Here is a 21,859-nt window from a genome sequence, read left to right on the forward strand (position 1 = left end):
ACCTGGTCCTCCGATAGAGACGAGGCGATGTCAGCTGCTGCACTGTGCTTCTGAAACACACACAACAACACAACTATTAACATTTGACGCATGTCTGTACTGAAAGTGGCAGGTTTTAAAGTCGACGTAAAGTCAGTACTGACTGCACTTGACTGGGTCAATACCTCACACAACCATTTAGAACTAAAACAATTCACATTCATTCTTATGTGAATGTAGTTTTAGATTTAGATTTTAACCACAAAAGTCTCTAATTCACCAACAGGGAGCAGTAGGGATCGGGTAGCTTGCTCAAAAGTACTCCAGCCCTCGATTTCAAGCCCCTCCCCACCAGATCATGGGATGCCCCGACTTCATGTAAAATAGTAATTAGGGGTGGAACGGTTCATTCAAAGAATCCGTCCCCTTCGGTGCTTGTCACGGCATTCGGTTTATGACGCTCAACGTAGCGTCGTTTCCTTCTGCACATTTACTGTACTGTCATGTGACCTATGTGCTGCAGGTCACATGACAGGAGCCCCAGAGTGAGAGGAGGCACCAGCAGCGTCGTTTCCTTCTGCACATTTACTGTACTGTCATGTGACCTATGTGCTGCAGGTCACATGACAGGAGCCCCAGAGTGAGAGCAGGCACCAGCAGCGTCGTTTCCTTCTGCACATTTACTGTACGTGGACAAAAGTGGAACTGTATGTAAACACTGCACAACACGCACATCTGCGGAGACATCACCCCAGTGTGACGCTCGACAGCTTCTGCTCAGACACTCGGTCAGACAGGTCAAAGGTCATAAGTAAAGTAATGGAGGTGTTTATAGTGAAAGATATTCAGCCTTATGTCGTGGTGGAGGACGCAGGATTTCAGCATATGATTAAAGTGGCCGTCACTTCGGCAACACAGTGACTCCTGAAGAGTCTTTATGAAGAGACACGACGATGAACTGAGCTTCTGTGGCTCTCACTACAGAGTCACTGCTCGTGACTTCATTCAGAGGAGAAGATGAAGAGCTCTGCTTTACAGACCCTCACACAAGAACTGAAAACCGCCATATGAACCGAACCCCCAACAGTAATAGTTGATATATAATCCCATCCATCACTCACCCCAAATGCCCAAAAGCCAAAGATGATGATGATGAAGTCGATGACATCAGTGAGGAACATGAGGGCGTAGACGTCGGTGGCAGCTCGATACTCGGCGTGGAGGATGTCCTTGAAAAAGCCTGCGGTCGGTTTATAAACGCTCTGAACACTGCGGAGGAAAAACAAACACTGGTACTTACACTGGCATCTCAAGGATTATGTGAGTTCAACAGTGTGAATGGATTATTATTATTATTTTTATTATTATTATTATTTTTATTATTATTATTATTATTTATATTATTATTATTATTATTATTATTGTTATTATTATTGTTTTTCATCTGATTCAACAGGTTCAGATGTTTGTTTTTGATTTTTGAAGTAAGGGTGTATGTACTGATGCAGGGTCATCAGGTCAGGTCAGGTCAGGTCAGGTCAGGTCAGGTCAGGTCAGGACAGGTCAGGTCAGGTCAGGTCAGGTCAGGTCAGGTCAGGTCAGGACAGGTCAGGTCAGGTCAGGTCAGGTCAGGTCAGGTCAGGTCAGGACAGGTCAGGACAGGTCAGGTCAGGACAGGACAGGCCAGGTCAGGACAGGTCAGGACAGGACAGGTCAGGACAGGTCAGGTCAGGACAGGACAGGTCAGGTCAGGTCAGGTCAGGTCAGGTCAGGTCAGGTCAGGTCAGGACAGGTCAGGACAGGACAGGTCAGGACAGGACAGGTCAGGACAGGTCAGGTCAGGACAGGTCAGGTCAGGACAGGTCAGGACAGGACAGGTCAGGACAGGACAGGTCAGGACAGGACAGGTCAGGACAGGTCAGGTCAGGACAGGACAGGTCAGGTCAGGTCAGGACAGGTCAGGTCAGGACAGGACAGGTCAGGTCAGGTCAGGTCAGGTCAGGTCAGGTCAGGACAGGTCAGGACAGGACCGGTCAGGACAGGACAGGTCAGGACAGGTCAGGTCAGGACAGGACAGGTCAGGTCAGGTCAATATGCAGCTATAGAGGAAATAAAAGGTACAGTTAACCTCTGATAATATTCAAATATAAGGTGCAGCTACAATATGATTTGTTTGTCACCTGGCACCAGTAAACCAGTGTATGTGTATCTAGTTGATGTTATTTGCTGATCCATGATCATGTGACTGGTCCCTCCTCCCCCTCACATATCAACTTTGTTAGATATAATAATAGTGATAATACTAAATGTTGCAGTGTCGTCGACTCACCCAGAGACGACGATGTGTTTGATCTTGTTTCCTACGGCCTGCAGTTTCTGATTGGCTGCTTCTCTCCTCCTGCCTTTCTTCTTCTTCACTGGTTCTTCACCAGCATCTGTGTTCTCAGCTGTAGCCTCCACTGGATCAGGCCGAGCTAGAAGCAGGGAGACAGAACCGACCGGGCCGTCTTATTATGGAGCAGTGAAAACTGCCAAAATACTGTCAAATGTTCACTTATTGAGGTAAAACATCATCAACTATGTCAACAAAGTCATTAAGATTTTTAATGAAAGGGTTTACACAAGTTTAGGACTGACAGCTCTGTACTGGGAGGAATCAGCTTTTAATAGATTAAGAAAGGAAGCTGCATAAGCACCATCATCAGGACTACTGGCTCTGCACATACAGTATGTGTCAATTTAATTCAGTTTTCCATGTATGAGCAGCTGGGTTATCTCAGGACAGAGAGAAGAAGAAGAAGAAGAGGAAGAAAAATGACTAAGATCGAGTAGAACAAGAAAACGAAGACACTAATAAAATGTAAGTCTGCTCTTAATATCTTAAGAATGTTAGCGACTTCCACTTTATCCTGCCAGGAAACTGAAGTTTGTCTCACTTAGTAAACCTCTCACCAAAGTACAGCTCCCAGAGACTCACAGAGACTCCCGGAGACTCCCTGAGACTCCCTGAGACTCACAATGACTCACAATGACTCCCAGAGACTCACTGAGACTCCCAGAGACTCACAGAGACTCCCGGAGACTCCTGGAGACTCACTGAGACTCCCAGAGACTCCCAGAGACTCCCAGAGACTCACGGAGACTTACTGAGACTCACTGAGACTCCCAGAGACTCCCAGAGACTCACAGAGACTCCCGGAGACTCCCTGAGACTCCCTGAGACTCACAATGACTCACAATGACTCCCAGAGACTCACTGAGACTCCCAGAGACTCACGGAGACTCCCGGAGACTCCCGGAGACTCACTGAGACTCCCAGAGACTCCCAGAGACTCCCAGAGACTCACGGAGACTTACTGAGACTCACTGAGACTCCCGGAGACTCCCGGAGACTCCCGGAGACTCCCAGAGACTCACAGAGACTCCCAGAGACTCCCAGAGATGCTGGTCTACTGCTGCCTCATGTGGTCAGTTTGTGTCACTGATGTAAATCTGAATAAAGGATTTCTAAGCTGAACTAACTGATGGAGTCAGCAGTGGATCAACAACTGCTGTGTGTCAGAATGTGGACTTTGGTGAGGGGGAATGAGTGGTTAACAGGACACAGATTCAAGGCAGAGGGGGTGTGCACAGTGCAGTAAGCACCTGAACTATCACCTCAGTGGAATACAGTTTGTGTTAATGTTGATGTCACTTCCCACAGAAGATGAAGCCACAAACCTTTGCAGCTCTGTTGCTTGGCTCGTTTACTTTTCCTGCGGAAGCGAATGCTACTGCTTTTCTTTGGTATTTGCTCCATCACCTGCTCACACTCTCCCTCCTTCTCATCCTCCGTCAGCACGCTGTCCTGTCGGTCTGCTGATTCAACCTCATGGGATTGTGGTGAGTCAGGAGCAGAGCTGGCACTCGGGGCCACGTTGTCTACATTGTCCTAGAATTATAAATAACATTAACAAAAGAATGTTTTAACTGCTTTAATTCTCTTAAAAATATACTGATGTGTTTAAACGATTAGTGCTAAATGGTACATGTGGTAAATGGATGGCAATTCCAACCTCTTCAATCATTTCCAAGTTGTCCAGGGTGGACGAGGATGTGATTCTGCCTTCCTTATCCTCCTCCTCTCCTCCTCCCTCCTCCCTCCTTCCAACTTCTGCTTCCCTAGTTTTTGTTTCATCTGTACAACTTTCTTGTGAGGGGCTCTGCTCCTCCAGGGGGCCCTCGTGGTCCCAGAGACCATAACGCTGTGTGCACAGGAAAAAGGGAAATAAGTTACCAATGCAGCGTGTGTGCGAAGTGTGACTGTTGCCACAAATGTACACTCAACAAAAATACAAACGCAACACTTGTGTTGTTGTTGAGTGTATAACGACAGATATGGAATGATTACTAAAACTTCAAAAAACATGTTTTTATTTCAAAGCGTTAACTAAGAATAAAATACACAAAAACGTGTATTTTGATTTCTAAAAATAGCAACTGTAAGCAAATGTTTTAGTGTTATGGCAAAAGATCTACACAGGAAGTAGTTAAACGCCAGTAGTTAACAGTCAGTGGCTCTTATTTTGAAAGCCAGGTTGAAAGGAAGTGGTGCCACAGTCACACAGGGTCACACTCAGCCACAGTATAGGTGCAGCTAATAAGGGTATAAGTAACAAAGTATTGTGTATTTTATTTTTTAAGAAAAACTATTTAAAGGAAAGATAAAATAGAAACGTGTAATTAAATGTACTAACAACTAACAAAAGAAAAGAAAATATAAAACAAGCAAAAAAAACGACTAAAAACTACTAAAACAAAGGATAAGACAGAAAATATGTCTTTATTTTCTAACTCCAAAAGTAATAAAATATTATTTGATGTAACCTGAACCTGCTGTAAAGTGTTTCACACTTGGCACATCTAGTTCTCCTGTGCCACACATTTAACTTGGTTACTGGGTGTTGACCATAACCATAAGTAACTCACCATGAGCAGAGATCTGTGGAAGAAGAGCACCAGCAGCTGAAGAAGATCATATTTGATGTAGCTGTCCGTCTTCTCCAGGCCCAGGATGCGAGGAGGGAAGAAAGGTTTGTCTTCATTGAGAGTCATCTCATAAACACTGTTCCACGGAAAGAATCCAAACTGGAAAAGATATTTCACCACCACCATCACCTGGAAAGAGGAAGAACAACGAGTCAGAACACGGAGAGGCAGCAGTCCACATACTGAACACTATTCTTGTAACTAACGCTTATTTTCATATATTTACTCAGTTAATCCATGAGTTGTTTCGTCCATATGACAGAAATATTGATCAGTGTCCCCAAACCTGGAAATAATGATGTTCTAAAATGTCCTGTTTTGTACACAAACAAAAATCATTTAAATGTAACAATTTCTTTGTCATGTGGAGCAAAGACATGAAAATATTCACATTTAAGAAGCGGATTTGTTTTAATGATTTAAAAAGCACTCAAACTAAATCATTTAATATAAAAAAAGTTGGCGATTAATTTGGTAATCAAATAATGATCAATTAATCATTGTAATCTGGTTGTGGTCTGTTACAGCTTTCAGTGTCCCAGACGATGACCCACCTAATACATAAGATAAACATAAAACCACGATTTAAAAAGATATTTATATATTTTTTGGATAAATCAAAAACCCTATGTGGACATTTTGTTTGAAAAGTCCCTGTAGCAAGTTTGGTGTCAATTTAGAAGAATTTGGGAGGAGTTAGGTTTAATTATTTCAGAATTCACTCCAACTTTATTTGTAAAGCACTTTAAAACAACCACATTGGACAAAAGAGCGATACAACTTGGAACAATATGGAATGGAATGACGCGCTCATTTGTTCCATATTCCATCCATCCTCCTGCGGTGGAAACCCACTTCAGCCACTTGTATCCGCGATCTCGTTCTTTCAGTCACTGATCACAGCTCGTGACCACAGGTGAGGATAGGAACGTAGAACCACCGGTAAATTAAGAGCCAAGACAGACCAATGCAGAGCGCACGTTTCCGTCACTCGTGAACAAGACCCAGAGATACTACCCATCAGCTGCCTCTGGAGTCCCACAAGCCAAAAGGGCCCGATAGGACTGCTTTCTTCAGCTAGACGGCATCCCTTACCACTAGAGTCCACCAACGGGGTTAGCACCACGACAGGCACCAACCACCTTATGGCTACAGCTCCGGTCAGCTGCCTCAACAATGGTGTGCACCACTGGGTTCAGATCGGGGGGGCCATTCCTCCCAATCACACCCCTTCAGGTCTCACTGTCATTGCTCACATCAGCATTGAAGTACCCCAGCAGAACGAGGGAAACCCCAGCAGGAGCATGTTCTAGCACCAAGGTCGCCGGTTCAAATTCCCACCTGGCCAAAAAGGGCTGGGGTACCCCTGAGCAAGGTACCCAACTCCCCATGCTCCCCGGGTGCTATTCAGTGTGGCAGCCCACTGCTCCTAATTCTAGGATGGGTCAAATGCAGAGGAATACTTTCCCTAAGGGGATTAATAAAATTTAACTTTAACCTCCTCCAGGGACTCCAAAAAAAAGGGTGGGTACTCTAAACAGCTGTTCGGTGCATAGACACAAACAACAGTCAGCACCCGTCCCCCCACCCGAATGCGGAGGGAGGCTACCCTCTCGTCCACTGGGGTAATGTACAGGGCCCGAGCCGGGGGGCAATGAGTATGCCCACACCCGCTTGGTGCCGCTCACCAGGGGCAACTCCAGAGTGGAAAAGAGTCCAACCCCTCTCAAGGAGACTGGTTCCAGTCCGCACGAGGGAGAGTGTGGTCCATTTGTCTTGTTCTTCATAAAGGTCTTTGAACTGGTCACTTAGGACCAGTTTGCCTTGGCTAACTCTACCAGGAGCATAAAACCCCGGACAACTGAGCTCCTGGGATCATTGGGACATGCAAAACCCCTCCACCACGGTAAGGTGGAGGCTCCCGGAGGGGTTGTTCCATATTGACATGTACACAAGTTTTTGGTGTAAGTTGTAAAGCTGTAGCACGCACATTGAGACAGTTGTGGTCGTGTGACCATGACTATTGGCTGAGTTGAGGAAGTTTGGCATCAGAGTGGACTGATGTGCAAAGTTAGGAACATTTTAATTCATACCTCAGTGTAGACGATAGCAGTCATCCAAAACCTCTTTGTTGGCCTTGGAACAGCCAACATCGCCCACAGGAAGACCAGTATGGGCAGAACCAGTGATATGACAGAGGCACTGGCCACGTTGTTCAACACTATGATGAAGTAGCAGACCAGCTCCGAGTTTGCTGCCAGCAGGTTGTACATGGCAAAAAGCAGCTTCAGCAGACGGTTCTGGTTGGTGTAGAAGTCCCTGCTCTGTTCCAGCTCCTCGATGAAGAACTGCCTGCACAGACAGACAGACAGACAGACACGCACACAGACAGACACACAGACACACACACAGACACACAGACAGACAGAGAAATAGACATAGTCGTTTGTATTCATTTACAAAATCATCATGTCTTCCGTGGACTGATTGAACCAGAGCTTCAAACCCAAAACTGTGTATCAGTCAAATGAAACCAATAATCACTGAAACTACGTATTATTCTGCAATAATACGCAGAAAAAACCTACTGTTTAGAACCAGAGTTTACTTTTTATAACAGGACAGTGAACGCATCACTGAGGCTATTCTACTTTTCCCACACAACAAAACAACACAATAAACCACGATGGTTGGATTAAGTCAATAGTTATCAGTGGATACAGTTCAACAAGAGTTAATTAAGAGTGAGTCTTAAATTTTAAGTGCTGCTGATCACTCTTAATGTGTGTGTGTGTGTGTGTGTATTCATCATGGGGCTGGTAGTTGCTCCAGTTGTCCTGGATGTAACTTTGTAACTGGATAACTTTTGTCCAAATGTGGTCACTATTGTGTGCAGCAGCATCATGATATCAGTCATTTCCTTTATGGGAGTGTGGGAGAAAAAGTAAGTTTGACAAAGTCAGAGGCGAGGAGAGTTGATGAGGTGAGGATGTTTAGACAAGAGGTCGTAACAGTTAGGAACTGAACTGGAAGAGTTCTGGAGGAGCGACAGTGTCTTTATGGTGAATTATCTTCTCCACAACAGGAGCAGAATAGTTGCTATGACAGCTGGAACATTCATTACGTTTGTGAAGTAATGATTATGGCCAGGTGCTAAATGCAACAGCTTAGTTGTTTTGTTCAAAATGTGTAGAACTAGTGCGTCAGGTGCATCATGAAGGGCATCAAAAAAACTCTGTGGATCCTGAAAAGCAGGTGATCTCCTTTTGTTGTGACCTGTAGCGCTGGGTCATAAACATGGAGTATTTACCTTTCTCCGAGCAGCTCACTGGCTGTTCTGGAGTGTCTATGTTGAAGTTTGGAATCCTCTGGTAGCAGCTCCATGATGCTGGACGGAGGTTCAGGACTCAAGAGGTTCCCAGTGCTGTTGAGCCTTGGTCTGGGTGTAGACTGGCCTGGAACACAGCTGCTGTCCACCTCCAGGCAGCTGACCGTCATCCAAACACACACACAGTACAGAGAAATGAATCGTGACTCTCTTTATTAATGGAATCATTTGTAGTGCGTTTTCCACGCTCACCTGTATCTGGTGGAGTTTTCAGTCTCATCCAAACATGTCTCCAGTGTGGGATTCTCACTGTCCAGAGATATCTGGTCGTCTGTGGAGTCTGCTGTTGCTGCATGATGCTGCCAATCAGAGCAAAGCAGAACTTCGTTATCTCACGAGGGTAAGTTTGAACAAACTTTAAAGAGGTTACTAAATGATAAAGGTGCATGCTAGAACCTTCATTACAGTTTGAGGAAGATCATGTTTGCAACAGAAGAAGTTTAAAACGAGGGCGAGTATTTGCCCAAACAATTTTACAATGTATTACAACTATCTGGAGAGGTATATTCATTAAAAGACTATTGAAAACAATTAAATACACACTCTATTGTGTAAGTGTAAGTAGGAGCTCAGACACCCTCTGCAGGTGATGCTCGGACAGTTCTCCTTCAGTAGAGACCAGAGGCTGCAGGTCACTCAGTCCAGTCCTGTCCCGGCTTATGTTTAATGACCATATTCAAGTTCTTCATACTTGGTTTTTACGTAATTGTGTGATTTTAATTTTAATTCATCTTGCTTGTAAAGTGTCCTTGAGTGACCTGAAAGGCGCTTTTAAATAAATGTATTATTATTTATTATTATTATTATTATTATTATTATTATTATTTATTTATTGATTCTGAACAAAACTGATTCACTTAAGGAAACAATAGAATTACAGAGCGAGGGGCATCGATTCAAATTTATACTGCTCTACCTCTAAAGGCGGACTTTTCATTTAAAGGTACAGTGTGTCATTTATTGGTGCGACAGCTGAATATCCCTCACTTTACCCTTTCCCTTCCATGTGTGTTGGAGAAACTATGTAGCCTCCAGTTAGCATCAAAACTCAAAAGATACTACTGTAAACTACTACTGTTAGGGTTATGGTGGTCCAAAATGGCTGCCTCTGTACTCTGTATGACTTTTTAAGTATAATTACTTATTTTTCAAATTATATCCTGGGATTTGAACCAGCAACCCCCAGAAACAAGCCCAACTTCTTTCCTCTTGTCCACAGGCTGACCTTATGTGTGATAGAGATGCACAGATGAGCTGTAATGTCATCTGCGCCCGTTGCTTAGGTCAACTCATTTCTGCCTGATGGAAAATAATAACATTTCAGATCTAGTCAATATGTCAACCCAAGTATTATTTCTTTCTTTCTTTCTTTCTTTATCTATTTCTTTCTTTCTTTCAACCGCAAGCCACCCACAATTTATCCAATATTTATATGTGTGTGTGATTGTTGTGTGTGTTGTTTGTGTGTGTGTGTGTGTGTGTGAGTGTTGTGTGTGTGTGTGTGTGTGTGAGTGTTGTGTGTGTGTGTGTGTGTGTGTGTGTGTGTGTGTGTGGGTGCGCGTGAGTGTTGTGTGTGTGTGTGTGTGTGTGAGTGTGAGTGTTGTGTGTGTGTGTGTGTGTGTGAGTGTTGTGTGTGTGTGTGTGTGTGTGTGTGTGTGTGTGTGTGGGTGCGCGTGTGTGTGTGTGTGTGTGGATGCGTGTGTGTCTGTGTGTGTGGGTGCGTGTGTGTGTTGTGTGTGTGTGTGTGTGTGTGTGTGTGTGAGTGTTGTGTGTGTGTGTGTGTGTGTGAGTGTGTGTGTGTGTGTGTGGGTGCGCGTGTGTGTGTGTGTGTGTGGATGCGTGTGTGTCTGTGTGTGTGGGTGCGTGTGTGTGTTGTGTGTGTGAGTGTTGTGTGTGTGTGTGTGTGTGTGTGTGTGTGTGTGTGTGTGTTGTGTGCGTGTGCGTGCGTGTGTGTGTGTGTGTGTGAGAGTGTGTGTGTGTGTGTGTTGTGTGTGTGTGTGGGTGCGTGTGTGTGTGTGTGGATGCGTGTGTGTCTGTGTGTGTGGGTGCGTGTGTGTGTTGTGTGTGTGAGTGTTGTGTGTGTGTGTGTGTGTGTGTGTTGTGTGCGTGTGCGTGCGTGTGTGTGTGTGTGTTGTGTGTGTGTGTGTGTGTGTGTGTGTGTGAGTGTTGTGTGTGTGTGTGTGTGTGTGTGTGTGTGTTGTGTGTTACCTGCTGTATCTTGTGTATGATGAAGTAGCGCTCAGTGCAGAGAACAGTAGAAATGTCTCTGTACTGTTTAGTGAGCAGGTTGAGCCAGTGGGACAGACCGTCCACCCCGGCCAGAACTATGGCCCATAAGAAGCGAAGGATGTCCAGGATCCTCTGGACCATCTCACCGTGACCTGCAGCACACACACCAGCAGGTGGGTGAGGATAGGACTGAGGTACAGTCATGAAAAACAAACTGGGACTGAGTCACCAGTGACCAGTGACCAGTGACCAGTGCAACGTCAACAACAACAACAACGACATCCAGCAGCTCTTCTTTCTGCTTGTTTCGTGTCAACAGGAGGTCAGGAGGTCAAGAGGTCAAGCTTTGTACGAGAATAGACGCTGAATGTGTGCATTGAAGAAACAGAGAGTAGTCGTGGGATAGTTGAGACTTCCAAGCAGAGGAGTGATCCCTGTCATCTGTAATCAGCCTGACCAACCATACCATTCTACTGTGGTACAGTACCAGGGTCTGAGGGTCTGCTAAATGACATGTACTGTAATGTAATACCAGACAATAGAACGGTAGGGGCTGATTGTTGTGGTACTATTCATAATGGAAACGCACAAAAATACCAAACTGCGCCGGTCTCCTCAAAGAAGTATTCATCAGTAACATAAAAGGTACAAAAAGAAGTGAATACACAGCTCTGATAACACTTTGTCCAGATATGAACCTACCGGACTGTTCCTCTGGCTCCTCCTCCTGCTCAACCACAGGGTCTGCAAACACATGGTCCTTAGAACCTACACACACACACACACGCGATAAGTCTGACCATCACTGACATCACTGAGGATTCATAACCTTAACTTTGACCTAAAAGCACAATCTTGCTGTTCATTTATCTTTAGATGATCTTGTTTTTAAACTTTTTATTATTGCTATATTTTCATTCTTAACTTGACGTTGTGTGGCGTCCTCGTCTTAGATTTACTTCTCTTTGAATTGTTGGGCTTTAGCCTTCATGTTTTTCTTGTGTGTCCTTGTCTCCCTGCACTTGCTTTGTCAGTCTAAGAACTTTGTAAACTTGTATTCTTCAGGCTGATCTGTGTCTGTGCGAGGCATCATTTAAAAGTGAAGTAATGATTTTTGATACCAAGGAAAACATGAGATGAGATTAGACTTTGGCGATAATCTGGATTCTTGTGAGGGAAACTGAGCAGCCTGCAGGTTTATTCTCCTCTCATTCTCATCATCATCAATCAGTAATAACCTGCAAAGTTAGTAATTGTGCCACCTACTGGCAACAGGAGGTATGCCTTCAGTACCAAACAGTGCTTTGATGAGGGTGAGGTCTACGTTTACTACACTCTGGCCTCTCTCTCTCTCTCTCTCTCTCGGGCTGCACAGTGGCTATTGCAGTGGTTTAAGGACCCAGTCAATGGTGTTTTATGAACTCGTATGAACAGAGTTGTTATTATGGAGGGAAAGACCGTCTGACCTATCGCAGAGAGCGCTTCCTGTCGCGACTCCATCATCGCTTCTCTCTTTTTTTTCTCAGCTTTCCTCATCTGTTTCTGTCGTTTCTGCCGTTCTCTCAGAGCAGTTTTCACACTGGACACCCACGCTTGGTACGCCAGCTGAGAGAGGACAACAAGAATCAGCCATAAATGTGCACAGAAATGTTATATGCTCATAAACACTGTGTTTGTGAGTCTGACCTGACATGCAGTGAGTTTGAGTGGTTTCTGTTCTTCAGACTGCAGCTCCTCCTCATCCTCACTGTCTGATTCAAACAGGTAGTATTCTCCTGAGTGCAGCACTGTGGAAACATCTCACATTCATCACACGGAAGACTGCGGCTGAATCTGTGCTGTTACATGTGGAGGAAGCTGTCAGACCTGTAGCGTGGTCCAACCACGGCTGGTGCCACTTCTTCTTCTGCTTACCAGACTTCTTCTTCTCGGTCTTGGTCTCTGGAGGGAAACGAGGGAAAGTTCGGTTTCAGCAGGAAGTGCGTCACACGACAATCATGCTTAAGGTTTTGGAAAGTTCGGATTTTTACTAGGAACGGCTCCATATCACGTTTCCTGTCCGATACTGATATCACAGTATAATATTTGTCAAATACAGTCATTTTACACAATTAAAACTACGTAGCTGTTGTGCTGATACATGTGCCACCTCCATCCATCATCCATCCATCCATCCATCCATATATTCATTTATTCATTTATTCATTCTCAGGGCCAATCTCAGCTGACATAGGGAAGGCGAGGTACACCCTGGACAGATCGCCAGTCCCACCTACAACCATTTCAAGCTATTTTAAAGACATAATAATACTAACAATAACAACAACAATAATAACAATAATAATGATAATAATAACAACAATAAAATTAATAATAACAATAACAACAATAATAATAATTAATACTAATATTAACAATAATAATGATAATATAACAATAATAATAATAATTCTGTTACAAATAGTATTGTCCCGTGTGATTTTTATTCACATTGGTTCATCCCTTATTTTGTTTTACTAAAAACAAATCTATTAACTTCACTGTAACCTGAGGTAAGATCAAAGGTCAGAAGTCTGTTTTATAGAAACATATAATTAGAAAGAAAGAACTTCACGGTGCAATTATAACATGAAAGGACAAAGTATGAACACAATGGCAGCTGTGTGTGTCTTATCAGCTTGTTTGGATTTCTCCTGTCTCACACTGACTCATGTTAAAGGCCCGGCGCCGGTGAATGTCCATGCTCTGAGAATATGGTCATTTTATTTATTAAATAAAGACAATCATTGAGTCTCTTTATCCTTTTTAAGCAGCATGAGTCAGTGTCAAAACACGCTGATAACACTCACAGCCCTTATATTGATTTACTCATGTTTTTAGTGTTGCTCATAGAAACTTTGTTATGATACTAGATTATGATCAAACTGCAAAGGTGCCTGTAAGTTTATCTCTAACTATCTCTATCCAACTCAAAGGAAGTTCATTTATAGTTTCTTTTTCTTCCTTTAGTGTTTCACACTGACTCATGTGTGGTTACATGAAGCAGACACACAAAGTTAGTGTGCGTCCCCTTCATCTAGACTCTGACACGCTCCAGCTGTCAGCAGCGACATCATATCAACTCAATGAATCTATAATGTCTTCACCTGGCAGCACAGAGGTTTGGAAACGTTCACACTGAAGTCCACGGTGAAAATCAGTGATCGTCATCATCAGGGACACAGTGTCCCAGTGTCCCAGTGTCCCTGTGTGCCAGTGTCTCTGTGTGCCAGTGTCCCAGTGTCCCTGTGTGCCAGTGTCCCTGTGTGCCAGTGTCCCTGTGTGCCAGTGTCCCTGTGTGCCAGTGTCCCTGTGTGTCAGTGTCCCTGTGTCCCTGTGTGCCAGTGTCCCTGTGTCCCAGTGCCCCAGTGTCCCTGTGTGCCAGTGTCCCTGTGCCCCAGTGTCCCTGTGTGCCAGTGTCCCTGTGTGCCAGTGTCCCAGTGTCCGAGTGTGCCAGTGTCCCTGTGCGCCAGTGCCCCAGTGTCCCTGTGTGCCAGTGTCCCAGTGTGCCAGTGTCCCAGTGTCCCTGTGCGCCAGTGCCCCAGTGTCCCTGTGCGCCAGTGTCCCTGTGTGCCAGTGTCCCTCTGTCCCAGTGTCCCTGTGTCCGAGTGTGCCTGTGTGCCAGTGTCCCAGTGTCCCAGTGTGCCAGTGTCCCTGTGTCCCAGTGTGCCAGTGTCCCTGTGTGCCAGTGTCCCTGTGTCCCAGTGTCCCAGTGTCCCTATGTGCCAGTGTCCCAGTGTCCCTGTGTGCCAGTGTCCCAGTGTCCCTGTGTGCCAGTGTCCCTGTGTGCCAGTGTCCCAGTGTCCCTGTGTGCCAGTGTCCCAGTGTCCCTGTGTCCCTGTGTCCCAGACTGATCTCAGTGTCCCAGACTGATCTCTGTGATCTCAGTGACAGAGTGAAGTGAGGTTTTCTGGGTTTCCTTCACTGAGTGTTACCTGTGGTCAGACTCTGACTGGACTCGTCACTTGTTTTGTGTCCATCTCTGTATTTCTGCTGCTTGGAGCGAATTCTCTGCATTCTGAGAGAAGAGGACACAAGAGACAAACAATGTGCTGAGATCTTTATAGAGAAGAGAGAGAGCGGTGAGGTGACAGAGAGCTGCAGTGTGCACTTACGATCTCTTGAGCTGTGACAGAGACTTCTTCTCAGCTTGTTGGTGGAAGTCGATGTTCTTCACGATGCTGGCTCTGAAGAGCTCAAACCCCCTGGAGGGAGAAACAGATGACACTGCATTAGTTCATATTTAATGAATGACTAAAGAAACAGGGTCAATGGAAAGTGTCAAGCTATATGAATTATATTTATACGCCGCTGTAAAAACAATATAATAAAGTTTCTCTTTGTGTTTTCTTGGTTGAGTTTTTTTGAAGTGTGTATTAAGGTAATGACCATGAGCCGGGCACGTGAAATAAACGTGTTCAGTTAGTAAAGGCATTATACAGACTTTACTAACTGAACAACATATTACAGAAAGTTCAGTTTTTCTCACATGCCCAATGGCAATCCTGTGGGCGGGGTCAGTGTCAGTGCTGTTACCTGGAGGCCTGTTTGGCCGACGCCTGCAGCTCTGAGGTCACGTGCAGGAAGTAGAAGCTGAGGAAGACTCGTCTCTGCAGCAAGAGGAAGAGAAAACAGATGCTGTCCCAGATGATCCCGGCCTCCTCCACGGGAAGACTGCAGCTCTTATCACTCACTGCGTTTGCTGTGAGGAAACACAAACATGTACCTGTCTGTCACTGCTGCACCTGCACCTGCACCTGCACCTGCACTTGGACTCAGAGCGACAGATAAATAAAAGAAAGCTCAGAGAATGCAGGTTCTTCTCCCAAGGAAAGCAACAGTTTTTTTATTCTGTTTTTTTTTTACCTGAAACCAGATCTGTAATCCAAAATCGAATCATTTCTTCATTGAGCCATAACCGTAACTTTTGAGATATGTTGCTCACAGATAACAAAAGAACCGACGAACAAACCATAACCTTCATGCAGAGGCACAAGTACTGAAAACTGACAGAACAGGGCTCTGTGTTGACATGTATGTCTCTTTAAACCATAGTGCGCTCCTTTAAATATCAACAAATATCTATTGCATTCAAACCAAATTCAAATCAAATGAGTTCACACTACAGTAGTAAAGTGAGACGACAGCAAACAGGTTGGAGTTTGACTGAAAACACAAAGATGTGAAATCTACTGCTCAAAAAACCTTCAGGTCATTCAGAGTCATCGTCTCCGCCTGCATACAAATAATGTTCCATCATTTCTGTTCACAAAGATGCAAAATAATCACCAAGGGTCACACTTACGGTCATAATATCCTTTGACTGTGCAAACCAAGCTGAAGAGCTGAATGACCCAACAGAAGCTCTTCTGCATCTCAGATACAAATACACACGCCAGGATCTGAAACACACACACACACACACACACACACATTACAACATCTTATTGTTGTTTGTCACTAGAAAGATAAAATATAGATAGAGATAAAATTCATTCTAACTTGGTTTGATAATTATTTCAGTGAAAAACTTTCTACAAAATACAAAGACAAACATTCTGAGGACTAGCACCCGACTAGCACCAGACTAGCACCAGACTAGCATCAGACTAGCACCAGACTAGCACCAGACTAGCATCAGACTAGCACCAGACTAGCACCAGACTAGCATCAGACTAGCACCAGACTAGCACCCGACTAGCACCAGACTAGCACCAGACTAGCATCAGACTAGCACCAGACTAGCACCAGACTAGCACCAGACTAGCATCAGACTAGCACCAGACTAGCACCAGACTAGCATCAGACTAGCACCAGACTAGCACCAGACCAACACCAGACTAGCATCAGACTAGCACCAGACTAGCACCAGACTAGCATCAGACTAGCATCAGACTAGCACCCGACTAGCACCAGACTAGCACCAGACTAGCATCAGACTAGCACCAGACTAGCACCAGACTAACACAAGACTAGCATCAGACTAGCACCAGACAAGCATCAGACTAGCACCATACTAGCACCAGACTAGCACCAGACTAGCATCAGACTAGCACCAGACTAGCACCCGACTAGCACCAGACTAGCACCAGACTAGCACCAGACTAGCACCAGACTAGCATCAGACTAGCACCAGACTAGCACCAGACTAACACCAGACTAGCATCAGACTAGCACCAGACAAGCATCAGACTAGCACCAGACTAGCATCAGACTAGCACCAGACTAGCATCAGACTAGCACCAGACTAGCACCAGACTAGCATCAGACTAGCACCAGACTAGCACCAGACTAGCACCAGACTAGCACCAGAGCAAGGTGAGCTTGATACTTACTGATAACATATTCTTTGATATAATAACTGCCACAGTGTAGATGATGAGGCAGTCCCACAGGAGGAGGCGGGTCCTGGAGGGTTTGAGCAGCAGCCGTGTTCCAAAGAGCAGGAAGAAGAAGCAGGCGAGCAGGTAGCCCAGTCCAAACACCGAGATCCTGGTGGCTCCAGTGATGAAGACCACTGACAGCACAAACCAGAAGAGGTAACGAAACACCAGCACTTTAACCATGTCCAGGTAACTCCTGCAGGAGGACAGGGAGGGACAGAGACTCACAACTACAACAAGACATATGCTGGGGCAACTGCAGCACGGTGATAGAGAAAGACATCTTTCCACTTGAAGGTTGTGGGTTAGATTCCTTAACCACACAATGCTTCTGATGGCTGTGGCAGTAGTGTGCATGAAAGCTGTGTGATAGAAACTGTGCTGTATGAATGGGTGAATGGCTAAACTGTAGTGTAGTGTAAAGCAGCTTTGAGTGTCTCATGGTGACTTATAAATATTATATTATATTATATATATATTCTGCAGCAAGTAAATTTGTGAAGCTGTATGTGGATTATTGAATGTTGATCCTAGTCTTATTCCATATGTTTCTGTATGTGATACAGCAACATCCATGTTGTTCATTGACCACATACACATACATGGACATACATGGACATACATGGACACATACATTGACATACATGGACATACATGGACATACATGGACACATACATGCACACATACATGGACATACATGGACATACATGGACATACATGCACACATGCATGGACATACATGCACACATACATGGACATACATGCACACACATGGACATACATGTACACATACATGGACATACATGGACACATACATGGACATACATGGACACATACATGGACATACATGGACATACATGTACACATACATGGACATACATTCACACATACATGGACATACATGGACATACATGGACACATACATGCACACATACATGGACATACATGGACATACATGGACATACATGGACATACATGCACACATGCATGGACATACATGCACACATACATGGACATACATGCACACACATGGACATACATGTACACATACATGGACATACATGGACACATACATGGACATACATGGACACATACATGGACATACATGGACATACATGGACACATACATGGACATACATGGACATACATGTACACATACATGGACATACATTCACACATACATGGACATACATGGACATACATGCATACATACATGGACATACATGTACACATACATGTACACATACATGGACATACATGTACAGATACATGGACATACATGTACACATACATGGACATACATGCACACATACATGGACATACATGGACATACATGGACACATACATGGACATACATGGACACATACATGCACACATACATGGACATACATGCACACATACATGGACATACATGGACACATACATGGACATACATGGACACATACATTGACATACATGGACATACATGGACATACATGGACACATACATGGACATACATGGACATACATGGACATACATGTACACATACATGTACACATACATGCACACATACATGGACATACATGGACATACATGCACACATACATGGACATACATGGACATACATTGACATACATGCACACATACATGGACATACAAGCACACATACATGGACATACATGTACACATACATGTACACATACATGGACATACATGTACAGATACATGGACATACATGTACACATACATGTACACATACATGGACATACATGTACACATACATGGACATACATGTACACATACATGGACATACATGGACATACATGTACACATACATGGACATACATGGACATACATGGACATACATGTACACATACATGGACATACATGTACACATACATGGACATACATGGACATACATGGACATACATGGACAGTCTTTCAGAGGCTGTTCACCTGCAGTTGATGAAGTTAGGTGCTGGGTTAAAGAGTCGACCTTCCATTGGTTCAGGGTCGTCTGTGTTCTCTCCTGCCAGAACCATCCACTCCTCAGTGTGCTCACAGTCAAACACCCTCCACTGCTGAGACGCACACAACAACAACACAAAGTCCGCTGTGGACACACACACACACAAACACACACACACACACATTTTATCATTTAAATGACTGCACTGTTTTTAGCTGGGTCATAGTACAGCATTAAAGATGCTGTACTAAACATTTTTAGAGCAATTGAATTGTTTAAAAGTATTTTATAGTTTTATTATTATTATTGTTACAGAATATCCAACCCAATGTATTTATAAAGCACATTTAAAAACTACATTGTTGACCAAAGTAAAGCAAACATTTAAAAAACATAAAACACACACAGCACTTAGAAAGACTTCGGTCTCATGGGAAGTGACAAACCATGGCTGCTACAGAATATTGTTAGAGAAAATAGAGCCGTTTATCATTTTTTATACAGATATAGAACTTTTTTTTAGATTTTCTTATAGAACATAGAGCTTTTTAACACAACATTGTTTACAGGATATAGAGCAATTTAACACATTTTAAGATATTTTAAATATATTACAAATGTTTATAGAATATAGTGGTGTTATATATATTTTAACATGTATGTATGTATACATGTGTGACATGTATTTTACATCATTTTGTAGAATATAGTGGATGTAAAACACATTTTACCAGTATTATGTTCACTGAGCTAGCTAACAAGCATCAATACATGTTTTAAAGAATTTTACAAAGAATAAAGAGCTATTTAACAGTTATTTCATCACATTTTTACACAACATATATATATATATATATATGTTAACTTATAGATATTTAACATGTATTAATGCTCCTCAGGGACAAATAAAATGCTTTGAATGGTGAATCTTTTAATCGGACACAGAGGTAGTGAAAGCAACATATATTACATATAGGAATTTAACCTATCAAATCAAATCAAAGTTTAAATGACAGCAACCTGGGCCAAAGGAATGGATGAATGAATGAATGAATGAATGAATGAATGAATGAATGAATGAACATGGCAATACTGACCCATGAGGTTTTTGGAGTTGGGCACAGTGTAGAAGTCAGGCAGAAAAAGCCATTTGATGAGAGCTGAGTTCATCAACACTGGAGTGTTCCACCTCCACGGATAATCTGCACAATAACACACACACAGGAGTTACACACAGCAGCTACACACAGGAGCTACACACAGGAGTTACACACAACAGCTACACACAGCAACGACACACAGCAGCTACACACAGCAGCTACACACCCCAAAGTACATCTCTTATTATACGTCTTATTCTGAGACAAAATAATGTTCATTTTAAAGCGCTTACACACTTCTATATTAATATATTAATATATTAATATGTTCAGTATATATATTATCCTAAACTAAGAGGCGGTCCCTTCTCAGTTCAAGGCCTAAAGCATTGTGTACTTTGCTGATGTTATTGTCGCTGAACAGAGGATTCTTACATGACACAATTATTACACTAAAGACAACCATTCCATTCTTTGGCAGTCTTCACTTGGGTGATGGTATGGTACAGTCAGGGTGGAGCTAGCGTGGCTCCACCCATGACAGTCACCTGATTGGGCGACAGAAAAACAATGTGACCGCCCATAGTCTATTCTCATACATATGTTTGTCAAACCGAGCTGAAAATCTATTGTTGTGTGTTGTGTCGCGCTCTGTGTCGTTGTTGTCTCTGGGACACACGGCCACACCTCGCCTACACGAGCCTGACCCAGGGCTTGACCATGATGGAAACACGGACAGACTGACCTATACAGAGAGCAGGTGGAATGCCCACACACAGAAGATACTGGTAGATCATGAAGATGGACAGGAAGAGACAGTATCTGGGCCAGATCCTGGCAATCGCTGCACGCCGACGCTTCACCAAGATGGCCACCAACCAACAGCCGTGGATTATCACCAAGAAGTTCATCCGCTGGCCAATCACGTTCACCGTCAGCAGGAAACAAATCTGCAACAATGAAACACAGACAATGAATGATGCAGCACCATTATCAGTCATTCCAGTGCTAATGTAAGTGTATAATGTGTGAAGATGAGAGAATCCGCTGTACATGCACTTCTATGATCAGACACAGACAAAACAAGAGAGGCTGTGTTACACGTGGTTATGAGATTATTCAAGAAAGAAAGAAGAAAGAAAGAGCATAAATAAAATAAATAAAAGGAGTGTGTGTTGATGGAGATGGTGGTGTATTGGTCACGTGTGGAAAACCGAAAACATTACTAATGGATATGAACGATAAATGAGAATAAATGGTTCTATAATAATGGAAAGCACTGATGCTGTGGAACAAACAAACTCATATGCATTCAAATAACATCTCATAATTCTGCTGAAAGGAAACTACCTCCAGTCCAAATTTGTAGAAGGTGTAGTTGAGCAGGTACTTGATGCAGGGGACGAGGCCCTGGTCCAGAGTGTCTCTGGTGGCCGCGGGGAACAGGGCAGGGATGGTGGGGGGGGATCGTTGGAGCTGACGGTAGTGATGAGCCTGGTGACGATACACTGTCACCTCAAACACCAACAGCATCAGCACCAGTAAATGGTTCTGTGAAATATAAACATACTGTATCTACATATGTTCAGGAATGAAAGCACTGACAAAAGGCTGATATACAGGATCACACTCTGTGTATATGAACATGTCGTATTTCACCGCCTGTGAAAGCTCTGACCTCAGCTCTGAGTGTCCTGCACTGACCCGCCAACATTACCATCAATTCAAAATCAGATTCAGATCAGATCTAAATGATTTCATTA

General features: G+C 43.8%; 1 protein-coding gene across 2 annotated transcripts in view; it reads right to left on the bottom strand.

Moving 5' to 3' along the window:
- Nucleotides 1-21,859, bottom strand: part of piezo1 (piezo-type mechanosensitive ion channel component 1) — a 94,084-nt gene that overhangs the window by 9,429 nt on the left and 62,796 nt on the right. For both annotated transcript variants that reach the window (XM_058651051.1, XM_058651050.1), the window contains exons 21-43: nucleotides 21,447-21,647; nucleotides 20,842-21,046; nucleotides 20,094-20,198; nucleotides 18,984-19,140; nucleotides 16,999-17,242; nucleotides 15,969-16,065; nucleotides 15,200-15,365; nucleotides 14,779-14,868; nucleotides 14,599-14,681; nucleotides 12,491-12,565; nucleotides 12,311-12,411; nucleotides 12,091-12,229; nucleotides 11,327-11,392; nucleotides 10,604-10,776; nucleotides 8,588-8,694; nucleotides 8,318-8,494; nucleotides 7,101-7,359; nucleotides 4,948-5,136; nucleotides 4,035-4,223; nucleotides 3,700-3,910; nucleotides 2,309-2,453; nucleotides 1,101-1,248; nucleotides 1-50 (exon numbers count right to left, since the gene is read on the bottom strand). The exon at nucleotides 1-50 is cut by the window's left edge and continues 103 nt beyond it. In XM_058651051.1, the coding sequence (XP_058507034.1) occupies nucleotides 1-50; nucleotides 1,101-1,248; nucleotides 2,309-2,453; nucleotides 3,700-3,910; nucleotides 4,035-4,223; nucleotides 4,948-5,136; nucleotides 7,101-7,359; nucleotides 8,318-8,494; nucleotides 8,588-8,694; nucleotides 10,604-10,776; nucleotides 11,327-11,392; nucleotides 12,091-12,229; nucleotides 12,311-12,411; nucleotides 12,491-12,565; nucleotides 14,599-14,681; nucleotides 14,779-14,868; nucleotides 15,200-15,365; nucleotides 15,969-16,065; nucleotides 16,999-17,242; nucleotides 18,984-19,140; nucleotides 20,094-20,198; nucleotides 20,842-21,046; nucleotides 21,447-21,647 (3,377 nt within the window). The remainder of the gene's footprint in view (nucleotides 51-1,100; nucleotides 1,249-2,308; nucleotides 2,454-3,699; nucleotides 3,911-4,034; nucleotides 4,224-4,947; nucleotides 5,137-7,100; nucleotides 7,360-8,317; nucleotides 8,495-8,587; nucleotides 8,695-10,603; nucleotides 10,777-11,326; nucleotides 11,393-12,090; nucleotides 12,230-12,310; nucleotides 12,412-12,490; nucleotides 12,566-14,598; nucleotides 14,682-14,778; nucleotides 14,869-15,199; nucleotides 15,366-15,968; nucleotides 16,066-16,998; nucleotides 17,243-18,983; nucleotides 19,141-20,093; nucleotides 20,199-20,841; nucleotides 21,047-21,446; nucleotides 21,648-21,859) is intronic.

This window comes from Solea solea, chromosome 15 (genome assembly GCF_958295425.1).
Source record: "Solea solea chromosome 15, fSolSol10.1, whole genome shotgun sequence".
Lineage (NCBI taxonomy): Eukaryota > Metazoa > Chordata > Actinopteri > Pleuronectiformes > Soleidae > Solea > Solea solea.